Raw genomic sequence first — 26,487 nt, 5'->3', positions numbered from 1 at the left:
TCACAATAGCCAAAAAATAGAAATGACCCAAATGACCATCAGCTCATAAAAGGATAAACAAAACATGGTATCTCTCTGTGATGAAATATCATTCAGCCATAAAAAAAGAACAAAGCAGTGATACCTGCTCCAACATGGATGGACCTTGAAAACACTATGCTAGGCGAAATAGCCAGAATCAAAAGGACACACAGTGTATGATTCTACTCACATGAAATACATAAAACAGGTAAATTCACAGAAACAGAAAGCAAATTGGTGGTTGCCAGGAGGTGGGGGAGGGAGAAATCAGGAGTGAGCACTCGTGGGCATGGGGTTTCTTTTGTGAGTAACGAAAATATTCTGGAACTAGACAGCAGTGATGGTTGCACAATTCTGAATATACTAAAAACAACTGAACTGTATGCTTTTTGTTTTTTAAGATAGAGTCTCACTCTGTCATCCAGGCTGGAGTGCAGTGGCGTGATCTCTGCTCACTGCAACCTCCACCTCCCGGGTTCAAGTGATTCTCCAGCCTCAGCCTCGCAAGCAGGTGGGATTAGAGGCACCCACCACCATGCCTGGCTAATTTTCGTATTTTTAGTAGAGACGGGGTTTCATCACGTTGGCCATGCTGATCTTGAACTCCTGACCTCAAGTGATCCACCCACCTCAGCCTCCCAAAGTGCTGAGATTACAGGCATGAGCCACTGCGCCCAGCTTTGAACTGTATACTTTCTAAATGGATGAATTTTACTGTATGTAAATTATATCTCAACAAAGCTGGTATTTTTATATCGCCATCAAAAATACAAAACAATAAAATGATTAATATTTACAACATGAAAAGAAAATCCTTCCATGATACCTCATTCTCTACCAGATAGAATCTAAATCACACAGGCATCCTCCAAGTCCAGCCTCAGCCTACCTTGCCGCAAACACCCTGCATTTGCCCAGCAAGACCCCTCACTGTACCCCAAATGAGTCTTCCCCACTGCAGGCCTGGGCTGCTAACATTCACCGCCACAGCAGCAACAGTTACTCACTTGGCCTGATTCTTGTCTCAAGTCCTGGCTGTTCCTTTGAGGCCCGCACTGCCTATGACTTGAAACTCTGACCAGCCCATCTATCTCCCCAACTAAGCTGGAGCCTCCTTTAAGGACACCTGGACCAGCCTGTTTTCCTCCTCTCCTGTCCCCACTCCTCAGGACAACAGTAACAACAGCTGTCACCATGACTTCCTGTATGCAAAATCCTTGACAAAACGATGTCCTTAATTCTGACAGCAGCCCACTATCAACCCAATTTACAAGTAGAGAAACTAAGGTGTGAAGTTAAAGAAAGGGTAGGGAGGAAGCAGGGGAGGAATTTGATCAAGGTATTGGTGGAAGGGGCAAAACTAGGATTTGAACTCAACATTCTCTTCCCAAGGTGCTAGCACACACTGCCTTCCTAAGATATAACCAGGAATGTGTAGACAGCTGGTAGGTGTCAGTCATATTTCATTCTGCAAGTGTTCACCCAACAATCACGTTAGAGCTAAAATATAGCTCTAAAAATAAAATGAGAGCACCTGATGACCTTTGCAGTCAGGTTGTATACAACTAGGCTCAGCTGGTTTCTGGCTACAGTCAAGAGTTTTTCTGGGTACCACCAGACCAGTGCAGATTTCAGTACAAAACATAAACAATTATTTGACATTTTCCCTGAGCATTAAAAAAATGTAATTTTTTTTTTTAAAAAGGATCACAGAAAACAGCCTCTATGTGAGTCTCACACACGGACAAAAAGTGGTGTGAGGCAGCCACCATGCAGCCCAGTTGGCATGTGTGCAAACGCAAACATTAAATTTAAAATATTGGCTGGGCACGGTGGCTCACGCCTGTAATCCCAGCACTTTGAGGAGCCAAGGTGGGTGGATCATCTGTGGTGAGGAGTTCGAGACCAGCCTGGCCATCATGATGAAACCCCATCTTTACTAAAAATACAAAAATTAGCTGGGCATGGTGGCGGGCGCCTATAATCCCAGCTATTTGGAAGGCTGAGGCAGGAGAATCGCTTGAACCTGGGAGGCAGACGTTGCAGTGAACCAAGATCGTGCCACAGCACTCCAGCCTGGAAGACAAGCAAAACTCTGTCTCAAGTAAATAACTCAATAAATAAATTTAAAATCTTTTTTTTTTAATGATAATACCCAGTGCTGGGACGGATGTAATGAAACAGGCAATCTCATATGTTCTAATAGCAATGTAAACAATGAATTCCTTTTGGAACGTTATTAGGCAAGTGGTATGTGTCTAATACCAGAAAGATATCTGGAAATTAATCCTGAAGAAAGAATTTCTGCTTCACAGAAAATGCTGTATTCATGAAGATATTGGTCCTTGCACCACTTGTAATGGTGAAAAATTGGCTACTGCTTAAATCTCTAAATACGAAAAAGGCTAAATGAATTATAGTACATCCATTTCATGCAGTATTCTGTAGCTATTAAACATCATGGCTAATATCATCCATGTATTAACACGGAAAAAATAAAAAGTTCTCTTTATTTAGCCTTTCAGCATTAAAGGATCTGAAACGGTCCCTGCTCTGTGAATATAATTATCTTAAACAAGAAGCCACTTGGAATACATTGTACTTGTAACTATTTTGAAATTATAATAGTTTTGTGATGGGGGGATAAAGGGCTTTTTTTTTTTCCTTTCTCTAGTTTCTACATTTCTTTTAATGTTGTTATACCACTGTTACCTAACTAGGAAAAAATAAATTTTTTTAAATGACCAAGCTCATTTTGAAGCTGCTTGGTGTCACATAAACACTGAGGCCTGCCTGCCTCAACTAAAGCAGCCACTTGAAATGCAGCTCCAGCTGCTCATTCTTCTGTTTATCAAAACAGGGCAAAGCCGCCCAGGAAACTCGCCTCAGCAAGGTGACCTGACCTCAGGCCCATCACAAATCTGCATTTCCAATAAAAAATAATCACAACGAAGAAAGCACCCAGGTAACCAGTTATGGAAAAGGAAAGGATTGATGAGTTGGGGGTGACAGGACAGTGAATTACTGTTTTTGTTTTTTTGTTTTCTTGGGGTTTTTATACTGATCATAGTCACAATGCCTAGCACAAAGTAAGTGCTCAATAAGGATTTGAAGCAGAAAATGTTTCAAATGGGAAAATGCACTCATTTACCCATTTTAAAAATTTAAGGGAGTGAGGCTAGGCATGGTGGCTCATGCCTGTAATCCCAGCATTTTGGGAGGCCGAGGTGGGCAGATCAGTTGAGGTCAGGAGTTCCAGACCACCCTGGCCAACATGGTGAAACCCCGTCTCTACTAAAAACACAAAAACTAGCCAGGTGTGGCGGCAGCCTCCTGTAATCCCAGCTACTCGGGAGGCTGAGGCACAAGAATCACTTGAACCTGGGAAGCAGAGGTTGCAGCGAGCTGAGATGGCACCACCGCACTCCAGCCTGGGTGACAGAGCGAGACTGTGTCTCAAAAAAAAAAAAAAAATTTTAAATAGGAAAATGCACTCATTTGCCCATTTAAAAAATTTAACGGAGTGCCCACACTTCCTGAGCACCAAGGCCCAAAACACCATGCACACCCCTGGCCTGAAAAGTTGTACTCCCTTAGTTCTCATCAACAGAAGCTGTGTTTGGAAGTGAGCAGGCAGGAAATTGGTACTTTTGTCACCAACTTGACAACAAAACAGTCAGAAAACTTAAATGTCACCAGGAGAGTAAATGTCAAAGTGGGAGGGGTAACTACGGTTTACCAAGTGTCTGCACCACTACCTGTTCCGGGGCCTGTGGGCATGATTTCATAAAGTCCTACCTAACACTCTGACTCTGGCAGCAAGCAGCCTAGGCTTGAACTCTGACTCTCAACTGATTGGCTGTGTGGCCTCAGGCTGGTTGCTTAGCTTCTCTGCATCTCATTTTCCTCTCCTGTAAAATGAAAGCAAGAAGAGAAGAGACCTACCTCATTAGGGTGTCATGAGGATTCACTCAGCCAGTACACACAAAGCACTGGGTACAGTGTCTGGCAGAAGCACAGCATCTGTCAGTTACTTATTAGTATTGTGCTTACATTTTGCAGCCAAGAAAAACTGAACCTCACAGAGGTTAGTAATGTCCCAAGATCACACAGCTTAGTAAGAGGAAGTGCTGGAATTCAAACCCAAATCAAAGGATCTGTGCTCTTTTCACCAGAGCGAGCTAAATCCCACCTGCAGGATTATTATGATCCCCACCCCAAACACACACACACACACACACACATACACACACACACACTTTGGGGCTGTCACTGCAAAAGGTAAGATTATTATGAGATAATAAGAAGTGATATGGGGCCAGGTACAATGGCTCATGCCTGTAATCTCACCACTTTGGGATGCCAAGGCAGGCAGATCACTCAAGTCCAGGAGTTCAAGACCAGCCTGGCAAACACGGTGAAACCTTGTTTCTACAAAAACACAAAAACTAGCTAGGTGTAATGGCACTTGCCTGTAGTCCCAACTACTGGGGAGGCTGAGGACCGAGAATCGCTTGAACCTGGGAGGCAGAGGTTGCAGTAAACCAAGATCACCACTGTACTCGAGCCTGGGCAACAGAGTGAGACTCTGTCTCAAAATTTAAAAAAAAAAAAAAAAATTATATGGGACTGGAAGAGGAGGTCCAGTCCATTGTAACCTGTGGATAATACCAGCTCCATGTCAGGGTGGTTCTTTCAATTCATTCACCAAGCAAGCATGCTTTTGAGGCACGCTCTGTCCTACACATGAGGAAATCAGACATATGGGGTCCCACTCCCCTGAACTCATAATCCAAGAGGTGGGGAGACAGACAGAAATGAGTAGGTGATAAGGATGGGAGGAAATGAAGGAGGATGATGGGATAGAGGGGCCTGAGTGATAAGAAGGAGCGAGGAGGATAGTACCAGGCCCTGAGGGAGAGGGGCAGGGTAGGTTCAAGTGTCTGTTGTACTAGAGCCAGGTGACTGCAGTCTGTGAACAGGGAGTGGGTAGCCAGGATGAGGTCGGAGGGTGGAGGGGAGGGAGGGGTCTGATCATCCTGATCTAAGGTTCAGAGTCTTACAGACCACTGTTTGGGTTTATACTAAGAGCGATATGAAGCCATGTAGGCTTTTAAGCAGTGGAATAACACACCTCAATTTACGGGAAAGAAGCAAGCCAGGAGAGGTGGCTTGCACCTATAATCTTAGCACTTTGGGAGGCCAAGATGGGAGGATCGCTTGAGCCCAGGAGTTGGAGGCCAGCTGTGGCAACATAGTGAGACCCCCATCTCTACAAAAAAAAAAAATTTTTAATTACCCAGGAGAGGTGGCACACATCTGTAGTCCCAGCTACCCAGGCAGGTAAGGTAGGAGGATCGCTTGAGCCCAGGAAGTCGAGGCTGCAATGAGCTGTGATCACACCACTGCACTCCAGCCTGGGCAACAAAACAAGATCCTATCTCAAAAAAAAAAAAAAAAGGGCCAGGCATACCAGCACTTTGGGAGGCCAACACAGGCAGATCACCTGAGGTCAGGAGGGCAAGACCAGCCTGGCCAACATGGTGAAACCCCATCTCTACTAAAAATACAAAAAATTTAGCCGGCTGTGGTGGCACAAGCCTGTACTCCCAGATATTCAGGAGGCTGAGGCAAGAGAATCACTTGAGCCCAGAAGGCGGAGGTTGCAGTGAGCCGAGATCGCACCACTGCACTCCAGCCTGGGTGACAGAGCGAGACTCCGTCTCAAAAAAAAAAAAAAAAGAATCTCGGCATGAAAGTAAAAGAGACTAGCATATGGGTGGCATTTGATAAAGGCCTTTTCCCCCCTAGTTTTCCTTCTCCTTGTGCCACTAGCCCTACATACCCATAGACAATCATATTCTCCCTTTCTGAGTCTCTGTTTCCAAAGAGTTTTGGTCTCAGTGGTTCTCAACCCTGGCTACATATTAATAACACATGAGGAGCTTGGAAAATAAAACACCAATGGGGGCAAGAGGTGTCCATACACCCAGATATCCAGAATCCACTGGTCTGGGGAGGGAGCCTCCAATTGGTATTTTCCAAAAGCTTCTCAGGTGCAGCCCCAGTTGAGAAGAGCCCACTTAAAGGGGCTTCTAAGGCCTTTCTACCTCAGTGGTCTAAGTTCTAATTGGGAGAATTGCCAAAAGACAGAATGTGCTCTTTGAAGACAGTTCCTCCTCACTGAAGACTATCAAGCAAAAACTACTTGCTCAAAGATGCAACTCTTATAATCAGACATTCTTAACAGATTCCTTCCAAAAGACATTTCTGTGGTTTAATGACTTAGGTGATCGTCCAGTAAGCAAGCAAGTCTTGGGCCTCAGTGTCCTCAGCTGTAGCCAAAGACAGCAAATAAACAGCATATGTGCCACTCCTTGCCTCTCTTGTGGCCATGGCAGACATCACTAATTGATCCCACCATAGCCTCCTGCTGAGCCAGGACATCCCAAGTGATCTGAGAATCCCTTCTATACAGGGCCCAAGCAGTCACTCACTATCAATCATCTGAAGATGGACACAAACTGGAACCCATTTGTCTTTCCTAGCCTAAGGTCCCTAAGGTCTTTTCCAACTCTGACATTCTTTGAGGGGATGATCCTTTTAAACTTCTTACTAGCAATCATTAACTACCAAGTTGCATGGCAATGAGCTCAGCTGGCTTGAGGCTAGTCAGACCATAAGATCACATGTTTCATCCCTGAGGAAGGCTCTTGCTGTATTTCCTGAACTTCAGACTCTGTCCTCTCCAGGTAACATCTCTCCCTTCCCTGGCAGCTGCACCTCCTACATGTATTTACCGAATAGGGCCTGAGACAGATTATTCAAGTAGATCAGGGCAGACCAGTCCATATTCCTGGAAAAGCTCATCAAAGCAGGCATCCTTTATGATCCCTGGTAGTTGAAACAATAATAATGACAGCAGCTGGTGCATACAGAGCACTTTCTGTATGCCAGGCACCTTGCCGGGGGCGCTGCATACATTTTTTCACGGAATCTTGATCACAATCCTCTAAGGTATTTATTAGCCCCATTTGGCACACAAGAAAATTGAAGCTTTGAAAGCTACTAAGTTGCTGCTGATCACAAAGCAATAGAAGCGAGATTACAGGAGAGCCACATACCTGGATCTGGGCAAGTCCCTCCACCTCTCTGTGCCTCATCTCTAAAATGGGCGTGATAATTTTTTCAAGAACACAGTTTTGGAGCACATGTGGTAATTTAATACATTCACACAATTTGTAAAGATCAAATCAATGTACTTGGGATATGTATCACCTTAAATATTTGTCTTTTCTTTATGCTAGAACCAAATTGTTTTAGCTATTTTGAAATATACAGTAGATTACTGTAAACTGTAGTCACCCTACTGATCTAGCTAACATGAGGTCTTTAAAATGAACACAATAATTGTAAGGATAAAATGAGAGCCCAGCACACGGTATATGATAGTCCAGTGGATGTCTCAGAAAAACCTCATGAAATTCGGGTTAAAAAAAAAAAAAAATCAAGGATTGAAGTTCTGACCAAGTCTGCTCTACACTGTGCTAGGAGCTCTTTTTGGGCCTCACAAAGTGAAGTATTCTTGATAAGTTGTGTGCACATCCCAGTTTTCAGAAAGCAAATCCTACCTCACTCCACTCACCCCTGGCTGGCATCACCCTTCAAGTCAGTTTCTTCTTCTGCCTCTTTCCTGCTATTCTCAATGTCACCGGCTGGAAGGCATTCTCTCTCGCTGGCTGGAAGGCATTCTCTCTCGCTTTACGCCCTGAGGCCTCTAAACACTCTAAAAGCTGAAAATTGCTCCAGGGAGCTAGTGGGAGGGGGAACTTGGCAGTGAATCTCTTTGCAATGGGATCTCCCTTTGACAGGGCATATCTCGTGTGGAAGGAACTTGGTCTCAAAGCTCCTAATAAATGGTAAACCTTTCCCTCAACTTCACATCCCTTGCAGCAGAGCTTAGCACCACACCATCAATCACATTAACACGGGGTTCCTTTCCCACCCAGACAGGAAAAGTATCAGTTACTCCCATTTTACAGAGGAGGAAGCTGAGGCTGAAAACACTAGGGAGGAACTCGACACCTAGATGCCCAGACGCAGCACAAACTCGGCCAAAGCTCCCGAAAAAGGACTCAGTGAATGAGAAGGGAGTCGATGTGAACCCCCTTTTGAGCCCTGGCAACCTGGATGTTTGTCACATGTGTAAACCTTGTTAGTTTGGACCTACGGTCTCACGGGGAGGAAGTCAGCTACCAGCATGAGGCCAATCCCATGAGAATGAGAGGACAGCCAGTCCCACCTAGTAAGACTGCCAGGGCATAGGCCATCCACACCAGTACTTCAAAGCAAGTATTACCTACAGCAAGGGTAGTTTGCCCTTTAGGGGTCTTCTGCCAATATCTGGAGGCATTTTTGTCTGTGGGGGAGGGGGCGCTACTGGCTCCTAGCAGGCAGAGGCCAGGGAGGCTGCAGGACATCCTACAGGGCACATAGGACAGCCTCCCAAAACAGTGAGTTATCCAGCCCAAAATGTCAATAGGGCTGAGATGGAGAAACCATGTTCTGGAGGAAAAGAAGTTGTCCTCACTCACCCCAACCACATGGTGGGATAGGTGCAAAGCCTAAGCCAGGTTCCAGGGAAGAGCAAAGGCTAAGCATTCCATGTGCATCTTCCAAAAGACATTGAAAGGCTGGTCCCAAACTCTGTGGCCAGACAGAAGCTGAGGGTATGAGTCTTACCTCACAACAGGTCTTCTGAAATATGAGCTTCCACCCCTGCACCCCCATCTCCAACGATTTCTCTTCTCACCATAGGATTCAGTGACTGCTCTACGCAACAAAAGTCCCTGACACTGAGGCTGACAAAAGTTGTTTGAACACCTGCAAGACAGGTCTCCCTGCACCCTGGGTGCATGGCAACACTGGCCAGTGCTCTGCATCACTCTGCAGCCCCAAAGTCAGGAGATGTCGTGTTAACAAGGAGGTCACTGAGGTGGGAGCAAATGTGCTCAGGCCTACTAAGTGCCATGATCTGGACTGAGTGCCTTACATGCCTTCCCTCACTTAAACCTAGTAACAAAATGGCCTGGTTGTTGCTACAGATGCAGTGACATTTCCAGATTTCCATTTTCCAGATGCAGTAACAGATTCTGAGAGGCTCAAGTCCCTGTGCAGATAGCAGGGTCACACAGCTATAGGGGAAGAGCATGGAACTGGACACATGCTTCTGCTGACACCAAAGCCCATGCTCTTTCCCATGTTCCTCTTTTTTTTTTTTTTTTTTTTTGAGACAGAGTCTCGCTCTGTCCCCCACGCTGGAGTGCAGTGGTGTGATCTTGGCTCACTGCAAGCTCCGCCTCCTGGGTTCACACCATTCTCCTGCCGAGTAGCTGGGACTACAGGCGCCCACCACCATGCCCAGCTAAATTTTTTTGTATTTTTAGTAGAGATGGGGTTTCACCGTGTTAGCCAGGATGGTCTCGATCTCCTGACCTTGTGATCCACCCGCCTTGGCCTCCCATAGTGCTGGGGATTACAGGCGTAAGCCACCGAGCCCAGCCTTTTTTTTTTTTGGAAATGGAGTTTCATTCTTGTTGCCCAGGCTGAAGTGCAACGGCACAATCTCAGGTCACCACAACCTGTGCCTCCCGGGCTCCAGCACTTCTCCTGCCTCAGCCTCCCGAGTAGCTGGGATTACAGGCATGTGCCACCACACCCTGTTAATTTTTGTATTTTTAGTAGAGACGGGGTTTCACCACGTTGGTCAGGCTGTTCCTGAACTCCTGACCTCGTGATCCGCCCGCCTCAGCCTCCCAAAGTGCTGGGACTACTGGCGTGAGCCACCACGCCTGACCCCCATGTTCCTCTTCTAATGGGACATCCTGAAGTCATGTCATCCACACATGACTTCGATCTCTATGAAATCCCAAATAATTTACAACAGGAAGGCCCACACCCCAACATGATACCATGACATCACTTAATCTGGGTCAGACAGCCTTCTTACCACCTGATAGCTCCAGGATCTAAAATCCAAGACAAAGATACTCTTGTTTTCTGTGGCTTTGGGAATCATTTCACTCCTGCTGCATCAGGGCTCTGAGGATCAAAGGTCAACAAGTCACCCATCCTCACAGAAAGACAGCCTTCCCACCTGTGAGACTGGCCCAAGTCCAGCTGTCCTTCCTGGACTCAGACACGCCCTGTCCTATGTAGACCCTCCCATCCAGCTCCCCTGTGCCTCAAAGGAAGCCCACAACTAGCTGGCAGAGGTTCTGAGCCTCAGTTTCCTTCCCTATACCTACGTCATAGGATTAAATGAGTTAATATGTACAATGTGCTGACAACAGTTGATGATAAATATTCAACCGATGGTAGCTACTATTGTTACTTTTATTATTCAATTTATCTTAAGGCAATCACCAGATTATATGTTCAGAGCTAATCACAAAGTCAACTGAATAGGGCCTATCGTGACAAAAAAAATTTTGAAAACAAACTATAAGACTAATCACAGGACTTATTAGATAAATTAAGGTACCTCCACATAATGGAATGGATGCAACAGCTAACAGTTATACAAAAGAAGAATATTTACTGGCAGGGGGAAACGTTTGCAATATATTGTCAGTCCTTCACAGATTGCCATACATTGACCCTGAGAATAGCAAGGAGCGCTCTCACACCCCCAGAGGGTCTGCAGGGTAGAGATTTCTTTGTTATGTACTGTACTGGTTGAAAAAAAAATCCTGATGCAAATGCGGTATCTAGTCCATAATATGTCCATGTTTGTGGTTTTCAAAAAACATTACAAAATAATTTCTACTGAGCAACAGTGACCCTCCAGCAAGATGCCTGCTTTTTATCCTGCGGCTTCCTGGGGTACCCCTAGGGACACATCCACCTCAATTGTTTTTTTATTTAATTTATTTATTTATTTATTTTTTTGAGACAGAATCTCACCCTGCAGCCCAAGCTGAAGTGCAGTGGCGCAATCTTGGCTCACTCCGCCTCCAGGACTCAAGCAACCTCCACCTCCAGGGCTCAAGTGATTCTCATGCCTCAGCCTCCCAAACAGCTGGGACTACAAGCGTGCACCACCACTAATTTTTTGTATTTTAGTAGAGACAGGGTTTCACCATGTTGCTCAGGGTGGTCTCTAACTCCTGAGCTCAGGCGATCCGCCTGCCTTGGCCTCCCAAGGTGCTGAGATTACAGGTATGAGCCACGGTGCCCGGCCCACCTCAACTCTTAAAAAATAAAAGATGTAAGTTACAAAGCACATGTAGGAGGTTATCCTATTGTAGTATAAATAGACAGAACATGCATTTAAAAAGACAAAGAAATTGCATCAAAAAGGTACCAGGAGTTAACCTGGATGAGTGGAGATTACAGGTAATTTTGCTTTCTTTTATCTGCATTTTCAATTTTTTTATATTAAAAAAAAAAAGGCCAGGCACAGTGGCTCACAACTGTAATCCCAGCACTTTGGGAGACTGCAGCAGGCGGATTGCCGGAGCTCAGGAGTTCACGACCAGCCTGGAAAACATGGTGAAACCCCGTCTCTACTAAAATACAAAAAACTAGCCAGGTGTGGCGGCCTGCACCTATAGTCCCAGCTACTCAGGAGGCTGAGGCATGAGAACTGCTTGAACCCAGGAGGCAGAGGCAGGAGAACTGCTTGAACCCGGGAGGCAGAGCTTGCAGTGGGCCAAGATCCCACCACTGCACTCCAGCCTGGGCAACAGAGCGAGACTCCCTCTCAAAAAAAAAAAAAAATGAACTGTTTCATGGGAATCAAACTAACCTGGGGATCAGGATCCTTCAGCCAGTTGGGCTAACAATCTCCAGAAGGTTCATTCAGGCCCATGCAAATCAGTGCCAGAGCCTAGAGACAGCACAGCCTAGAGCTAGAGGTCAGGCAGGGCTGAGCTGAGTCACCCACTATTCAGACCTCGCTCTTAGAGCCTCAGCTACTGGATGGTGGTCATTAAGTTATCATTTAAACTACAGACGCAGGCTGGGTACGGTGACTCACCCCTATAGCCCCAGCACTTTGGGAGGCCAAGATGGGAGGATCACTTGAGGTCGGGAGTTCAACACCAGCCTGGCCAACATGATGAAACCCCGTCTCTATTAAAAATACAAAAACTAGCTGGGTGTGGTGGTGCACATCTGTAATCCCAGCTTCTCAGGAGGCTGAGGCAGGAGGATCACTTGAACCCAGGAGGTGGAGGCTGCAGGGAGCCGAGATCGCAACACTGCACTCCAGCCTGGGTGACAGAGTGAGACTCGTCTCAAAAAGAAAACAAACAAACAAATAAACTACAAATGCAGTAGTGTTAGCTCTCTACCAAACCCATTTACCAAAGGAACACACAACTCTGACCCATAGCTTGTTCACTAGGCTGGTCACCCTGAAGTTTCCAGAAAAGCAGCTACTTAAAGGCAAGCCTCCAAAGCTTTCAGTCGGCCCACTTCCCTTCCTGAAGTGCCTCTCGAGAATTTGGTTCTTCCTGCTTACCTGCTGCAGGAATGGTTTCCAGCTACACATAGAGACACTGACAATGCATAATTGGGGACTTTATACTGGTTTTTTTACTGTGTCTGGATTTCCACCTCCATCCCCCACCAGGCATCTTCCACCATTCCATTCCCTGGAACAGTGACTTCCAGTGTTTTCTGGCAACAGGTGAACCCATGATAAGAAATTCATTTTATATGTAATTTAGTATACACACATACACACCACACACACGTGCACACATATATAACTGAAATGGACAATACTCACCAGCAAACTCTGGTCAATTTTTACAATACTTACCAGCAAACTCTGATATTCTACCATTTTTTTAATGCAGGTCATAACTCACTAAATTGATTTTACATCCCAGTTTCAAATACACCGCCTTACAGTATGTAAGTCTATGATTTGGTTTTCCAAACTTTACTTAAGTGTGTATTTTCTGGAACATATCAGATTGGAACCATATACAAATACTAATATTCACAGGACCAAAAACAGTAACTTTATATGGTTCAACCTAATAATTATGTGTGAACCAAACTGGAGGACTCCACTGATTCGCCTCTTATAAGCTAACTCTGAGTAATTCTTAAAAGTGGCCTATACTTGGGCGCGGTGACTCACACCTGTAATTCCAGCACTTTGGGAGGCCAAGGCAGGCAGATCACAAGGTCAGGAGTTCCAGACCAGCCTGGCCAACATGGTGAAACCCTGTCTCTACTAAAAATACAAAAATTAGCCAGGCATGGTGGGCGGGCTCCTGTAATGCCAGCTACTCAGGAGGCTGAGGCACAAGAATCGCTTGAACCCAGAAGGCGGAGGTTGCAGTGAGCTGAGATCGCACCACTGCACTCCAGCCTGGGTGACAGGGCGAGACTATGTCTTAAAAAACAAAAAAAAAAAGAGGTGGCCTATGCTATGAACGTACACTATTATTATTGTGCAAAAGACAGATGACACCTGAATTGGACAAGTCAATTACAGCCACTCTGAGTCATACCTTTTTAAATGGCAATAACAATGACAAACTCAAGGACGCTGTGAGGATTGAACAAGCTCATATATGTGAAAGGGCCTTGTAAACTACAGTATAAGATCAAAAAAATTTAATTTTTGAATTGTAAATTATGCCAGTGTCTCAGCAAAATAAGATAATAAAACAGCAGCCAATATCTGTTGAGGGTTTTTTTCATGCTAAGCATTTGTCATGCAGATCCATTTAATCCTCCACAGCAATCCTATAAAGTAGGTATTCTTGTTATCCCCATTATACAGATGAGGACAGAAGAGACTCCAAGCATTAGAAGGATAGGCCCAAGGTCACACAGGTAGGAGGTGGAGAAGTTGGGTCTGACTCCAAAGCCCGTGCACTAAGCACTGGCCAGCAATTTCCCTTCACACCCAGAACAATCTCCCCATAGTTCTCCACGTCCTGGTCACAGGAACAAGACCACAAGCACGGTGTGCTCTCATTGAGACAGGAAAACTTCCCCATGACACAATGACATGAAAATGCGCTGGCCCCTCAGCCAGCAGCAGGAAATGCACAATCACCTTGCTGCCGTGGAAACAGGTAGCAAGTCAGCACAGACTCTCAGCCTCCCATCTCCCGCAATTACAGCCAAGGATTATGTCTTTAAACTTTCCCATTGGTGGCTTAAAATAACTCCTCTTGACCCCCACAGAAAATGTACCGAGAGACAGGAGGCAGCCATAGCCAGAGTTGGCCAGGTCACAAGATAAAGAGAAATGCTCAAACCAATACAAAGAAAGCCCTATGTTTTGTTTTGTTTTTTTTAAGGGACACAGTCAATATCCCTGTGCTCCTTTGGGGCTAGGAATAGACACTGGCCACTCTTCAGTCACACCTGGTGGTCACTTAATTTATTTAACTATGCACATTTGTCAAAAAGGAAATATTTAAATTGTGCTATCAGGGAAGTTCCACTGCTTCATATTATACATTTTAATACATTTGCGTGTGTCTGTGTATGTATATATAATACACACAATCCATTGTGGATTTAATCTCAAACCCGATATAAGAGGTTTCATGGGGCCGGGCGCGGTGGCTCACACCTGTAATCCCAACACTTTCGGCCGGTCGCGGTGGCTCATGCCTGTAATCCCAGCACTTTGGGAGGCTGAGGCAGGCGGATCATGAGGTCAGGAGATTGAGACCATCCCGGCTAACACACTGAAACCCCGTCTCTACTAAAAATACAAAAAAATTAGCCAGGCATAGTGGCGGGCGCCTATAGTCCCAGCCAGGCTGAGGCAGGAGAATGGCGTGAACCCGGGAGGTGGAGCTTGCAGTGAGCCAAGATTGCGCCACTGAACTCCAGCCTGGGTGACTGGGTGAGACTCCGTCTCCAAAAAAAAAAAAAAAAAAATCCCAACACTCTGGGAGGCCAAGGCAGGCAGATCACTTGAGGTCAGCAGTTCCAGACCAGCCTGGCCAACATGATGAAACCCTGTCACTACTAAAACTACAAAAATTAGCCAGGCATGGTGGCGCATGCTTGTAATCCCAGGCTGAGGCAGAAGAATCGCTTGAACCTCAGAGGCAAAGGTTGCAGTGAACCAAGATCACACCACTGCAATCCAGCCTGGGCGACAGAGCAAGACTCCCTCTCAAAAAAAAGAAAAAAAGAGGTTTCATGACTTAATTTTGACAACTCATAATTATTGATAATTACGATATTATGGTCTTTGCCGTAACTCTTCAGTAAATGGAATACCTCTCTCTTCTGATACACAAGTATCTATATTCACCTTTTTTTGTCACTTTAAAGGTAACATTATATATACATTGTTCTCTACATAGCCTTTTAATTTATTTAGATATCTTGGAGAGTATTTACCGCCTGCACCTATAGCTGTAACTCATTCTTATAAATGACTGGCTAGTTTTTTGTTTGTTTGTTTGTTTTTTGAGATGGAATCTCAGTCTGTCGCCCAGGCTGGAGTGCAGTGGCACGATCAGAAATACTCTTCTGATGTAACTCTTCAGTAAATGGAATACCTTGTGGTATTTTATAAAATGCTGTGTTTATGTTTCCATAGCCATTTACAAGGAATTTTAGCATAATATGATCACACTTAGCTTCTCCAACTACCCTGTGTCAGAGGTACTCCTATTATTAGCATTTTTGGAATATGAAGAGCAAGGATCAGAAAGGTCAAGATACCTGCCCAAGATCACACAGCTAATGAGGTGGTAGAGCCAAGACTCCAACCAAGGAGTCTTGTTCCAAATTCTATGCTCTCTTCACCACCCTAGGGTCTTATTTATCTCTGAGTTCCTAAGGAACAAGTGCTACATCTAAAATAATTGGCATGGGGGAGGGGGAATGTGTTTGCAATACAAATGACAATCAAAGGACTAATTTCCAAAGAGCTTATACAAATTGATAACAAAGATTATATCTATATCTATCTATCTATAGATACAGATTTTTTTTTTTTTTAATGAACAGGGAGTTAACCAAAAAACAAAAAATGGGGCCCGGCACAGTGGCTCACGCCTGTAATCTCTGCACTTTGGGAGGCCGAGGCAGGTGGGTCACCTGAAATCAGGAGTTCAAGACCAGCCTGGCCAACATGGTTCCTAAGGAACAAGTCCCATCTCTACTAAAAATACAAAAAATTAGCTGGGCGTGGTGGCACACACCTGTAATCCCAGCTACTCAGAAAGCTGAGGCAGGAGAATCACTTGAACCTGGGAGGTGGAGGTTGCAGTGAGCCAAGATCACGCCATTGCACTCCAGCCTGAACAACAAGAGCAAAACTCTGTCTCAAAAAAAAAAAGAAAACAAAAAAAGAGAAGAAGCAGAGGCAAATGACCAAAAAACTCAACTAACTCAAAATTAAAGATATGAATAAAAATAACAAGATACGGCCAGGCGCGGTGGCTCACACCTGTAATCCCAGCACTTTGGGAGGCCGAGGCGGGAGGATCACAAGGTCAGGAGATCGAGACCATCCTGGCTAACACGGTGAAACCTCGTCTCTACTAAAAATACAAAAAATTAGCTGGGCTTGGTGGCGGGCGCCTGTAGTCCCAGCTACTCGGGAGGCTGAGGCAGGAGAATGGCGTGAACCTGGAAGGTGGAGCTTGCAGTGAGCCCAGCGCCACTGCACTCCAGCCTGGGCAACAGAGCAAGACTCCGTCTCAAAAAAAAAAAAAAAAAAAAAAAACAAGATACAATTTTTCACCTTTCAGACTAGCACACATGTAAAAATTTTCATTTCAGATGAGACGGTATGGAGAAACAGACACTCTCCAAACCTATGGATACAGGTACAAACTGAGGGGACACTTTTGGAGGACAACCTGACAACAGCAATCACACTTTTAAATGCATGCATCTTCCAATCCAGTAATCCTGAAACTAGAAATTTACTCTACAGATAAACTTGTGAAGGTTACAAGAAATATCCACCAGAGACATTATGAAGTATGATTTGTGACAGGACAGGGAGGTGTACTAAAACAACTAAAGTGTCCATTGATAGGAGAATGGTCAAATAAATTGTAGTAAATCCACACATCACAACACTAGTCATGGTCAGGCATGGTGGCTCACACCTGTAATCCCAGCACTGTGGGAGGCCGAGGTGGGTGGATCACCTGAGGTCAGGAGTTTGAGACCAACCTAGCCAACATGGTGAAATCCCGTCTCCACCAAAAATACAAAAATTAGCCAGGTGTGGTGACACATACCTGTAATCCCAGCTACTCAGGAGGCTGAGGCAGGAGAATTCCTTGAACCCGAGAGACAGAGGTTGCAGTGAGCCAAGATCGTGCCACTGCACTCCAGCCTGGGAGACAGTGAGACTCCATCTCAAAAAAAAGAAAAAAACTAGCCAGTCATTTATAAGGATAAGTTATAGCTATAGGTGCAGGCGGGAAATACTCTCCAAGATATCTGAATAAATTAAAAGACCACGTAGAGAACAATGTATATATAATGTTACCTTTGAAGTAACAAAAAAAGGTGAATATAGATACTTGTGTTAATCACCTAAAAAAAATTTTTTTTTTTTTCCTGGAAAGAAACCAAGGATACACCACAGTGGTTCTCTTTGAAGAGGACTGGTAATTTTCTAACCTTATACAATTTTAGATCGGAGGTTTTTTTAACCTGGGCTTCATGGACTGTTTTAAAGAGTCTATGAGGCGGGGCACAGTGATTCACACCTGTAATCCTAGTACATTAGGAGGCCAAGGTGAATGGATTGCTTGACCTCAGGAGTTGGAGACCAGCCTGTGCAACATGGTGAAACCCCATCTCTACAAAAAATACAAAAATTAGCTGGGCATGGTGGCTCACGCCTGTAGTCCCAGCTACTTGGAAGGCTGAGGTGGGAGGATCACTTGAGCCCAGGAGGCAGAGGCTGCAGTGAGCCGAGATCCAAGATCATGCCACTGCACTCCACGCTGGGGTACAAACTGAGACCGTGTCTCAAAAAAAAAAACAATAAAATTAAAAATTTTTAAAAAACCTTCTGAAATTGGATACAATATTGTAAATATGTGCATTCCCTTTTGGGGAAGGATTCTTCCCTTTTACATACTCTCTATACTCTCGAGGGGTCTTGTATCTCTTCTTTTCCCCTCCAAGAAAGATTCAGAACCACTGTGTTATAGGCTCCATGTTGGTATGAAGTTTTAATACTCACTCACTCATTCACTCAGAAACCATGAGATAACACTGGGCTACGCCCTGGCACAGGCTCCCAGAAAAATAACACCCAACTCCTGCCCTGGAGACGCAAATCGTTTGTAACACAATAACGACATTGTCCGCCCAAGTTTCAGAAATGGCAACAGGGGACAGCTTCCCTCTAACAGGAAGAAGGAAAAGTGGAACTGAAAATTATTTGCATGTTTAAAATTAGACCTTCTGTGGGAGCTGACACTGCCTCGTTTTCAAAATGCCCCCCATCTGCTTACCACCACCCCTTATCCTAGCATTTACATGCCAGGGAAATTCTGAGACAATAGGATGACTGCAGCTGTCACTAATAAGGAAGTAATAACAAACTTCCTACAGCCCCTGTCCTCCGAGGGGGCACCAGTAAAGCCACTGGAAAACCAGCCATACAAGGTGGTAAAAAAACTGCTCTGGGCTTCTCTGGTCTAAGATATTCACCACTTTCAGGGATCTCCACTTAGGGACTGGCTGTCCCTCATTATCACCATTCCTCCTCTGGCAAGTGGCAGCCCTTTCTCTGAAGCGGGCAGCAGGGATGTCATTCACAGTCACATCCTACATCACAACTGTGACTGGTTGGTTGGTGCTATCTGAGTCTTGCCCAGTGGCCAGTAAGAGCCATGAAGACAGGCTCCTGTTCCCCACCACGGCCTCTGCTCAGTGCCTGTCCCCAGACTTAAGAAACTGATCATCTTTACAATTTGGTCATAACCACATCATACTCACATAATTATTTACCCAATGTTTTTCTTTAGACCAACTTTTTATGATATTTAAACAAATTTATTTATCATGATACCACATTTCACCTCATTCGACCTATAAAATCATGGACTTTTAGGGGGTCTTTCTTTACTAAGACCCCCTAAAATAAATTATTTTTTATTGTTTTTCTTTTTGAGACAGGGTCTCACTCTGTTGCCTGGGTTGGAGTGCAGTGGCGCTATCAAGGTTCACTGCAGCTTCAACCTCCCAGGGCTCAAGCCATCCTCCCACCTCAGCCTCTCAAGTAGGTGGGACCACAGGTCCACACCACCATGCCCAGCTAATTTTTTGTATAGACAAGGTCTCACTTTGTCATCCAGGCTGGTCTCAAACTCCTGGGCTCACCTGATCCTCCCACCTCTGCCTTCCAAAGTGCTGAGATTAAAGGAATGAGCCACCCTGCCCAGCCAATAATTCTTAACATTAGGGGAAAAAAAAGTATTGTGACTGAGCTCAGTTCATCTTGCACACACCCAGAGTTATTCCATACCACTCTGTGGAAAACACTTCATAAATATTTGTCATATGGGCCAGGCGTGGTGGCTCAGACTGTAATCCCAGCACTTTGGGAGGCCAAGGCAGGTGGATCACCTGAGGTCAGGAGTTAAAGACCAGCCTGGCCAACGTGGTGAAACCCCGTCTCAACTAAAATACAAAAACTAGCCAGACATGACGGAGCGTGCCTGTAGTCCCAGCTACTCAGGAGACTAAGGCAGTAGAATTGCTTGAACCCAGGAGGCGGAGGTTGCAGTAAGCGGAGATCGCGCCACTGCACTCCAGCCTGAGCAACAGAGTGAGACTCCGTCTTAAAAAAAGAAAAAATTGTCATATGAACTAATGATCTGGGGCCTCATTTCTTCTCTCCAAGTAACAGCAGCAGCCACAACTAGCAGTTGGGCCTTGCTTTAGGTGTTACGTAGCAATTCCTTTTCTATCTTATTTGATCCTCTCAACCACCCAGTGAAGCAGGAAGTGTTAGTCCCATTTTCCAGATAAGGAAATGAGAAGTCACAGAGGTTAAGTGACTTGCTGAGTTTATGCAGCTAAGTGGCAGAGCAAAGACCCAAACCCAGGTCTTTCCATCCCAGACCCCAATCTATCTCCACAAAGGCAGACTTGCCTTGTAAACTGAGGCCCCAAAGAAATATAAGCAGGAAAGAGGGTACCTGGGTTCTGTGTGTTACAAATGGAGCAGATCATACAGGGTTTAGTACACAAAGAACCCAAAATAAAGGTAGCATGTCCCTGCAGTCCTGGCTACTTGGAAGGATGAAGAGGGATGTCAACTGGACCCAGGAGTTCGAGTCCAGCCTGGGCAACACAGCAAGACTGTCTAAAAAATGTCTGGGCCAGGTGCGGTGGCTCAGGCCTGTAATCCCAGCACTTTGGGAGGCCGAGGTGGGCGGATCACCTGAGGTTGGGAGTTCAAGACCAGCCTGGTCAACATGGCGAAACCTCATCTCTACTAAAAATACAAAAATTAGCTGCGCATGGTAGCGCACGTCTGTAATCCCAGCTACTCAGCTTGAACCCAGGAGGTGGAGGTTGCAGTGAGCCGAGATTGTGCCACAGCACTCCAGCCCAGGCAACAGAGTGAGACTTCGTCTCAATAAATAAATAAATAAATAAATAAATGTCTGCCACCTCCTCTCTTAGCTGCACACAGAAAATCTTCTCCATGACTTTTTACAGCACAGGATGGTAAATTGGGGCAGTGGAGACGTCAGCCCTGGCTCCGTCACGTAGTACTTAATGAATCTATAGTAAATTATTTTTCTTTTTTTTTATTTCTCTGTGAAGATTCCAGAAGTATACAGTTAAGTTCTGAACCTCAGTTTCCTCTCAGATAAAATAAAAACATGGCAGGGTGCAGTGGCTCATGCCTGTAATCCCAACACTTTGGGAAGCCAAGGTGGGCAGATCACTTGAGCCCAGGAGTTCAAGACCAGACTGGGCAACATAGCGAGACACCATCTCTATTAAAAAAAAAAACTAGCCAGGAATGGTAGCACACGCCTTTAGTCCCAGATACTTGAGAGGCTAAAACGAGAGGAGCCCTTGAGCCCAGGAGGTTGAGATTGCAGTGAATTACGTTTGTACCACTGCACTCCAGCCTGGGTGACAAAGCAAGACCCTGTCTCTTAAAAACAAAAACAGGCCGGGCACAGTGGCTCACGCCTGTAATCCCAACACTTTGGGAGGCCGAGGTGGGCAGATCATGAGGTCAGGAGATCAAGACCATCCTGGCCAACATGCTGAAACCCTGTCTCTAATAAAAATCCAAAAATTAACTGGGCATGGCGGCACGTGCCTGTAATCCCAGGTACTTGGGAGGCTGAGGCAGGAGAATCCCTGGAACCCAGGAGGCGGAGGTTGCAGTGAACCAAGATCACACCACCATACTCCAGCCTGGCAACAGAGCTAGACTTCATCTCAAAAAAAAAAAAAAAAAAAAAAAAAAAGGCCGGGCACAGTGGCTCACGCCTATAATCCCTGCACTTTGTGAGGCCAAGGCAGGCAGATCACCTACGGTCAGGAGTTCAAGACCAACCAGCCTGGCCAACATGGTGAAACCCCATCTCTATTAAAAATACAAAAAGTAGCCAGGTATGGTGGCACACGCCTGTAATCCCAGCTACTCGGGAGGCTGAGGTAAGAGAATCACTTGAACCCAGGAGGTGGAGGTTGCGGTGAGCCAAGATTGCGCCATTGCACTCCAGCCTGGGTGACAGAGTGGGACTCCCTATCAAACAAACAAATAAACAAGAACAGCACCTACCTCTTGGTATTTCTGAAATGGCCAAATGAGATAATGCATTAAAACCCTTAGCACATAGTGCCTGTCATGCATAATGTTACCTATTAATTATAATATCATCAGTGGCATTATATTAGAAGGGAAACACACAGAAAATTGCCTCTTATCCTGCACTCAAAATAATTCCCTAGCCCAAGAAGTGAATGAACTGAGAAGTAATTACTGATGATCCTCTGGCTACACCCAGGCCTACGGCCACTCTGCCTCAGCCCCAACCTCAAGCAAAAATTACTTTTAGGAGCTAAATAACCCCTTTGCTGACCAAAATTGCTCATTTGGAAGCCAGGATCCTCTCTGCTTAGGAAAGCTTGCGTATTCCATGGTTATCTTTATCGTGGGGCCGAACTTGAAGTCAGCTCAAAGTCATGGTCTAACCATAAACCAATTTGCTGTTTTCGTAAACTGTCTGCAAACAAAACATAATCATTTGGTTTTCCCGTTGTCCTGAAGCAAAACAAAAATATTTAAAGTCACTCATATGAGAATCTAACAAGCAGTTTAAAGAGGAGTCAAAATATACTTTGTACTCTGGAGGAAACAGGTAAGGAATCAGGCTTAAGGATTAGCCATGAGAGATAATAAACCCAGTTATTATTCACCAGGAAACAAGAAAGTGAAGATAAAACAAAACCAAAACACTACAAGACCAATAAAACAGCTATCAGTCACCAGCTTTTTTTTTTCATTTATTCTTTTAAAATCAGCCCACATCAAGCTGATTTCTTAAAGAACCTGTCAGGATTAAATTTCTCAAGAGAAGGAGGCAGGAGGAAAACTGCTTCGTCACATTGCCTAAAACATACACACAAACCAAAACTACTGTGCAAAACTGCTATGAGAATGGGAGGAGTCAGACACTGCAACTAGCAAAGTCCTCATGTTGGAATCATCTCTGACCGTCCTTCCTGTCTTAGAAAAGGGGAATGAGATGCCAGTTCAAAAATTGCTTTTCCGGGCCTACTAAGCACTGAGCCTTCCGGCATCTCAGCTTTCCAGCTTCCACACCCGCCCTTATTAACGTCCAAACAGAGCTGTGTCCTTTCCATGACTTGTCCATTTGTTTAACCTGGTATAGTTGATTCTACTTTATAACACACACATAAGCACATATACACACAATCCAGGCCTCAAAAAACCAGTCAGCTCTTAGGAAGGTAGTCACATACTCTTGTTTCCTAAACAAACTTCAGAAATATCTCAAATTGATTCGACTTTGAAAAATTCCATTCACACCCACCATTTTGAGAAGACACAGTGATACGTCCCCATCATTAAAAGTAAGATCAAAGTGAAAACACGGGAAAAAAAAAATAGCACTTTGAAAATATGAGGCCCAGGCAGGTGACCCAGGTTCCCATCTTGTCTTCTCTAATACCTTGCTGGGTGACCTCAGCCTGCTCCCTGTCTTCTCTGGACCTCAATATCCTCATCTAAGAGCTCTGAGGGGTTTCAGCTGTCTTGAAAGTCTGGTCCAGCTCAAAAATGCACTGATTCCCTGAAATATCCATTATCAAAATGAACTGCTGAATGTGGATTTTGAAGATGCTTCTTCTGAGAGCCTTTTAGACTTCCTATTTCATAATGTGTCCAAAAAAAAAAGAAATAAGAGAGTCCTTTTGAGGTTCTACAGAACAAACCATAGAGGAAGGAAATATCTAAATACAGGACAAGTGTAGAGTGGCAATATGCTAATGAAATACAAGGAAGGATTGAGCAAGCAATAAATTTACCCAAGAAACTTTTTGCTGATTGAGAACACAGCTAGCAACCACTATGGCTGGAGCAAAAATAAATAAATTTTATATATATATAATTTAAAATTTTTTTGCTGAAGCAAAAAAATAAATTACATATATTATATATTTAAAAATAAATGAAACTTTAAGTTTGGGGGTTTTCTGTTTTTTGTTTTTTGTGGTTTTTGTTTTAGCATAAACTTTTGATACAAGAAATCTTCAAATACAAGGCTTTTTTAACTTCAGACACTGCTTCCCTGAATTTCCTTACATGGACAGGGAGAAGACAGCCCCCACAGGCACTGTACCTTAATAATGAGAATCCCATCTGGAAACCCTTAATATTTACAAAGTTCTTTTAGACATTGGCCAGTGGATGCCCTTCAAACAATTCCATTGGGCAGGGGGTGCTATACCCATTCTACAGATGCGGTTAACTGAGGGTAGAGGAGCCTGAAGAGCAAGTCCAGCCCTGTGGCCCGGCCCTGGAGCCAGTCTCCTGACATCTACTCCAAGGTTCTCTGCAGGAGGTCACATTGCCTTCCGGCCCCCAGGAGAGCCTGTGCAGAACCTGCTGGGGAAACTGCGAGGAGAGACCCTTGGGTGCCGAGGGTCACGCAGCCCCCAGGCCCCAGCCCCCTTCTCCTACAGCCTGCTGGGCGGCATTGCTGCCCCAGGGTGATGCTTCTGCTCTCTCCTCCATTCGCGCTGGAGAAGTTTTCCCTGAAACCAGGTTCCATCCCCAGCCAATAACTCATTTCCTCAGAGATGGTGTCTGTATAAAACAAGCAAGACGGTCATTTGCAGAAACGCACAGCAAGACAGCCCTAGACCGCTTCCCCTGCGGGTTCAAACCCCAACAGGCTGCAGAGGCTAAGAGGACGTGCCCGCTGGCTCAGCTCCCATGGCACGGGCTGGGTGCTCCGCTCTTTCACTTCTCTCCCTCAGTTCCCCATCTGTGAAATGGGAATGCCCCTTCAGCTGCCCTGCCTCAGCCCCTATGGAAATGCCAGGAAGGGGAAAGGTCGGTCACCAAAACGCCAGGGACAGCATTATCTGAAAAGTGAAGCAAGAAAAGAGGGTGAGGGTGGGGTGGGGAGGGGGAGCCGGCGCCCACAAAGCACGAATTAAACACCCATGAAATCAAGCACGACGCCAAGAGGGCCGGCTGCCTTGAGAAAAGCCAGCGTGCGGCCACCTTTTCCCCGGCCTGGGAACTTTCCCCAGGAACAGCGCCCTCGGCCCGGAGTCCCGCGCCTCGCCCAGGGCCCCACTGTCCAGCGCCTGGCCCTGCCCTGTCGCCCCCGCCGCCCCTCGGGCCCCTGCAGGCCGGGTCGGAGGTCTGTCGGCAAAGGCTCAGCCAGGCCGCCCGGCTCTGCGTCCCCAGACCTCCGTAAACACGCCCCCTCCGGCCGCCTCCGGCTAGCAAGCCGGGCCCGTGCCCGCCAGATGTGCCCAGCGCCGGGAATAGCCGGGCCAGGGACGGCCTGGAGCCCGCGCGGAGGCTTTCCCCGGGAGGCTCGGGCACCGTGGAACCCGGATCCCGCCTCTCTCCCCCTGATCCTGGGCAGCCGAAAAAGGGATCGATCGCCGGCGTGCGAGGCCGGCCGGGGTCCCCGCAAGTCGCCTTCCGGGGATCCGAGGATCCGGACCCCCGCCCCCTTCCCCGGAACCCCCCGGGGGGGGTACGCTCGGGCAGGTGCAGTCAATGCCAGTCCCGCCCCAGCCTCCTGCCCCCCGCCCGAGCCCACCCGGCGCTTACCTGGCCCAGGCGCAGCAGCAGCAGCAGCAGCGGCAGCGCCCAGCGCAGCCCGGGCGAGCGCGGAGGCAGCCGCGCCTCCCGCGCCGCCGGCTTCATGCCCCGCGCGCCCTGGAACGTGCCCCGGACGCGCGAATCGGGCCCCGCCGTGCGCCCGAGCCCGGGCACCGTCGTCGCCGCCTCCTGTCGCCTCCTTCGCCTCCTCCTCCGCCAGCCGGTCCGCCTCGTCCCCGCTCCGCCCGCCCCGGGCTTCCCCGGGGACATGGCAGCGGCGGCGGCGGCCGCGGCCACACGCCGGAGCCTAGCGCGGCTGCCGCGGGGGGGCCGCGTCCCTGAGCGCGCAGGGGCTTCGCTGGGCGGAGCGAGCGGCGCCCACCCCCAGCGCGCGGCTCCCCGGTCCCGGCTCCCGCGGCTGCTCCCGCTGCCTCCTCCGCGCGTCATGCGGCTGGGGCTGCAGGGAGCCGCGGCGAGCGCTCGGCCCCCTCCCTTCCCCTCCCCCTCTGAATATTCATCGCTTCCTCCCTCCCCGGCCGGCGCGGCGGCTGCGGAGCTCCGCAGCCCCTCGCCGCCGCCCGCCGCTGCCCCCGCCCCCTCCGAGCCGGCCGCGGCTCCCCTCCCGCGGGCAGAGGAAGCGCCCCCGCCTCGCCCGCCCCTCGGCCCAGCCCTCCCACATTCCTGGGACTTGGAGCCCGGGACCAGGCTCCGTGGCTCTAGCGCGTCGAGCCAGCACCCCTCAGGACGGGCTCCCCAGCCTCACACCAGGTCCACGGCGCCGGGTTCGGGTGGGCAGAGGTTGACCGAGACCCCTACTGAGAGCGCAGCCAAGCCTGTTGTAGACAGCAACCCGGCGAAGGCGCGTTTGACCTGGCCCTGGGTGGGCTTGGGGGTGCGTGAACCCCGAAATTGTAGAAGGCACGCTGTACATTGTGTTCTGTCCCCCAGCCCCCGAGCGCCGGCCAGGGAGGCAGAGAGCTCAGTAGAAGCCAGTCCAGGGATTAGAACCCCAGCGGTGGCATATGGTGGACGGGGCTCTGCTGGTAGTACCAGCCCTGTAAACTCTGGAGACGCATTTCTCCTCTCTGGCCGCCCCCCCCCCCCCCTCCTCCCGTGTGAAATAAAGATCGTACTAGGACGTG

The 26,487-nt window shown here is 47.0% G+C and overlaps 1 protein-coding gene across 2 annotated transcripts in view; it reads right to left on the bottom strand.

Moving 5' to 3' along the window:
- Positions 1-25,814, bottom strand: part of PTPRJ (protein tyrosine phosphatase receptor type J) — a 190,225-nt gene extending 164,411 nt beyond the window's left edge. Inside the window, exon 1 of one of the 2 annotated variants that reach the window (XM_031016019.3) lies at positions 25,355-25,814. In XM_031016019.3, coding sequence (XP_030871879.2) covers positions 25,355-25,792 — 438 coding nt within the window. In that variant the 5' untranslated portion in view covers positions 25,793-25,814. The remainder of the gene's footprint in view (positions 1-25,354) is intronic. The other variant, XM_055354944.2, reaches the window with a different exon arrangement.
- Positions 25,815-26,487: the final 673 nt, after the last annotated feature.

Source organism: Gorilla gorilla, chromosome 9 (genome assembly GCF_029281585.2).
Source record: "Gorilla gorilla gorilla isolate KB3781 chromosome 9, NHGRI_mGorGor1-v2.1_pri, whole genome shotgun sequence".
In the NCBI taxonomy this organism is placed as follows: Eukaryota; Metazoa; Chordata; class Mammalia; order Primates; family Hominidae; genus Gorilla; species Gorilla gorilla.
Note: the sequence above shows the minus strand (reverse complement) of the source record. Positions and strands in the feature narration are given on the sequence as shown.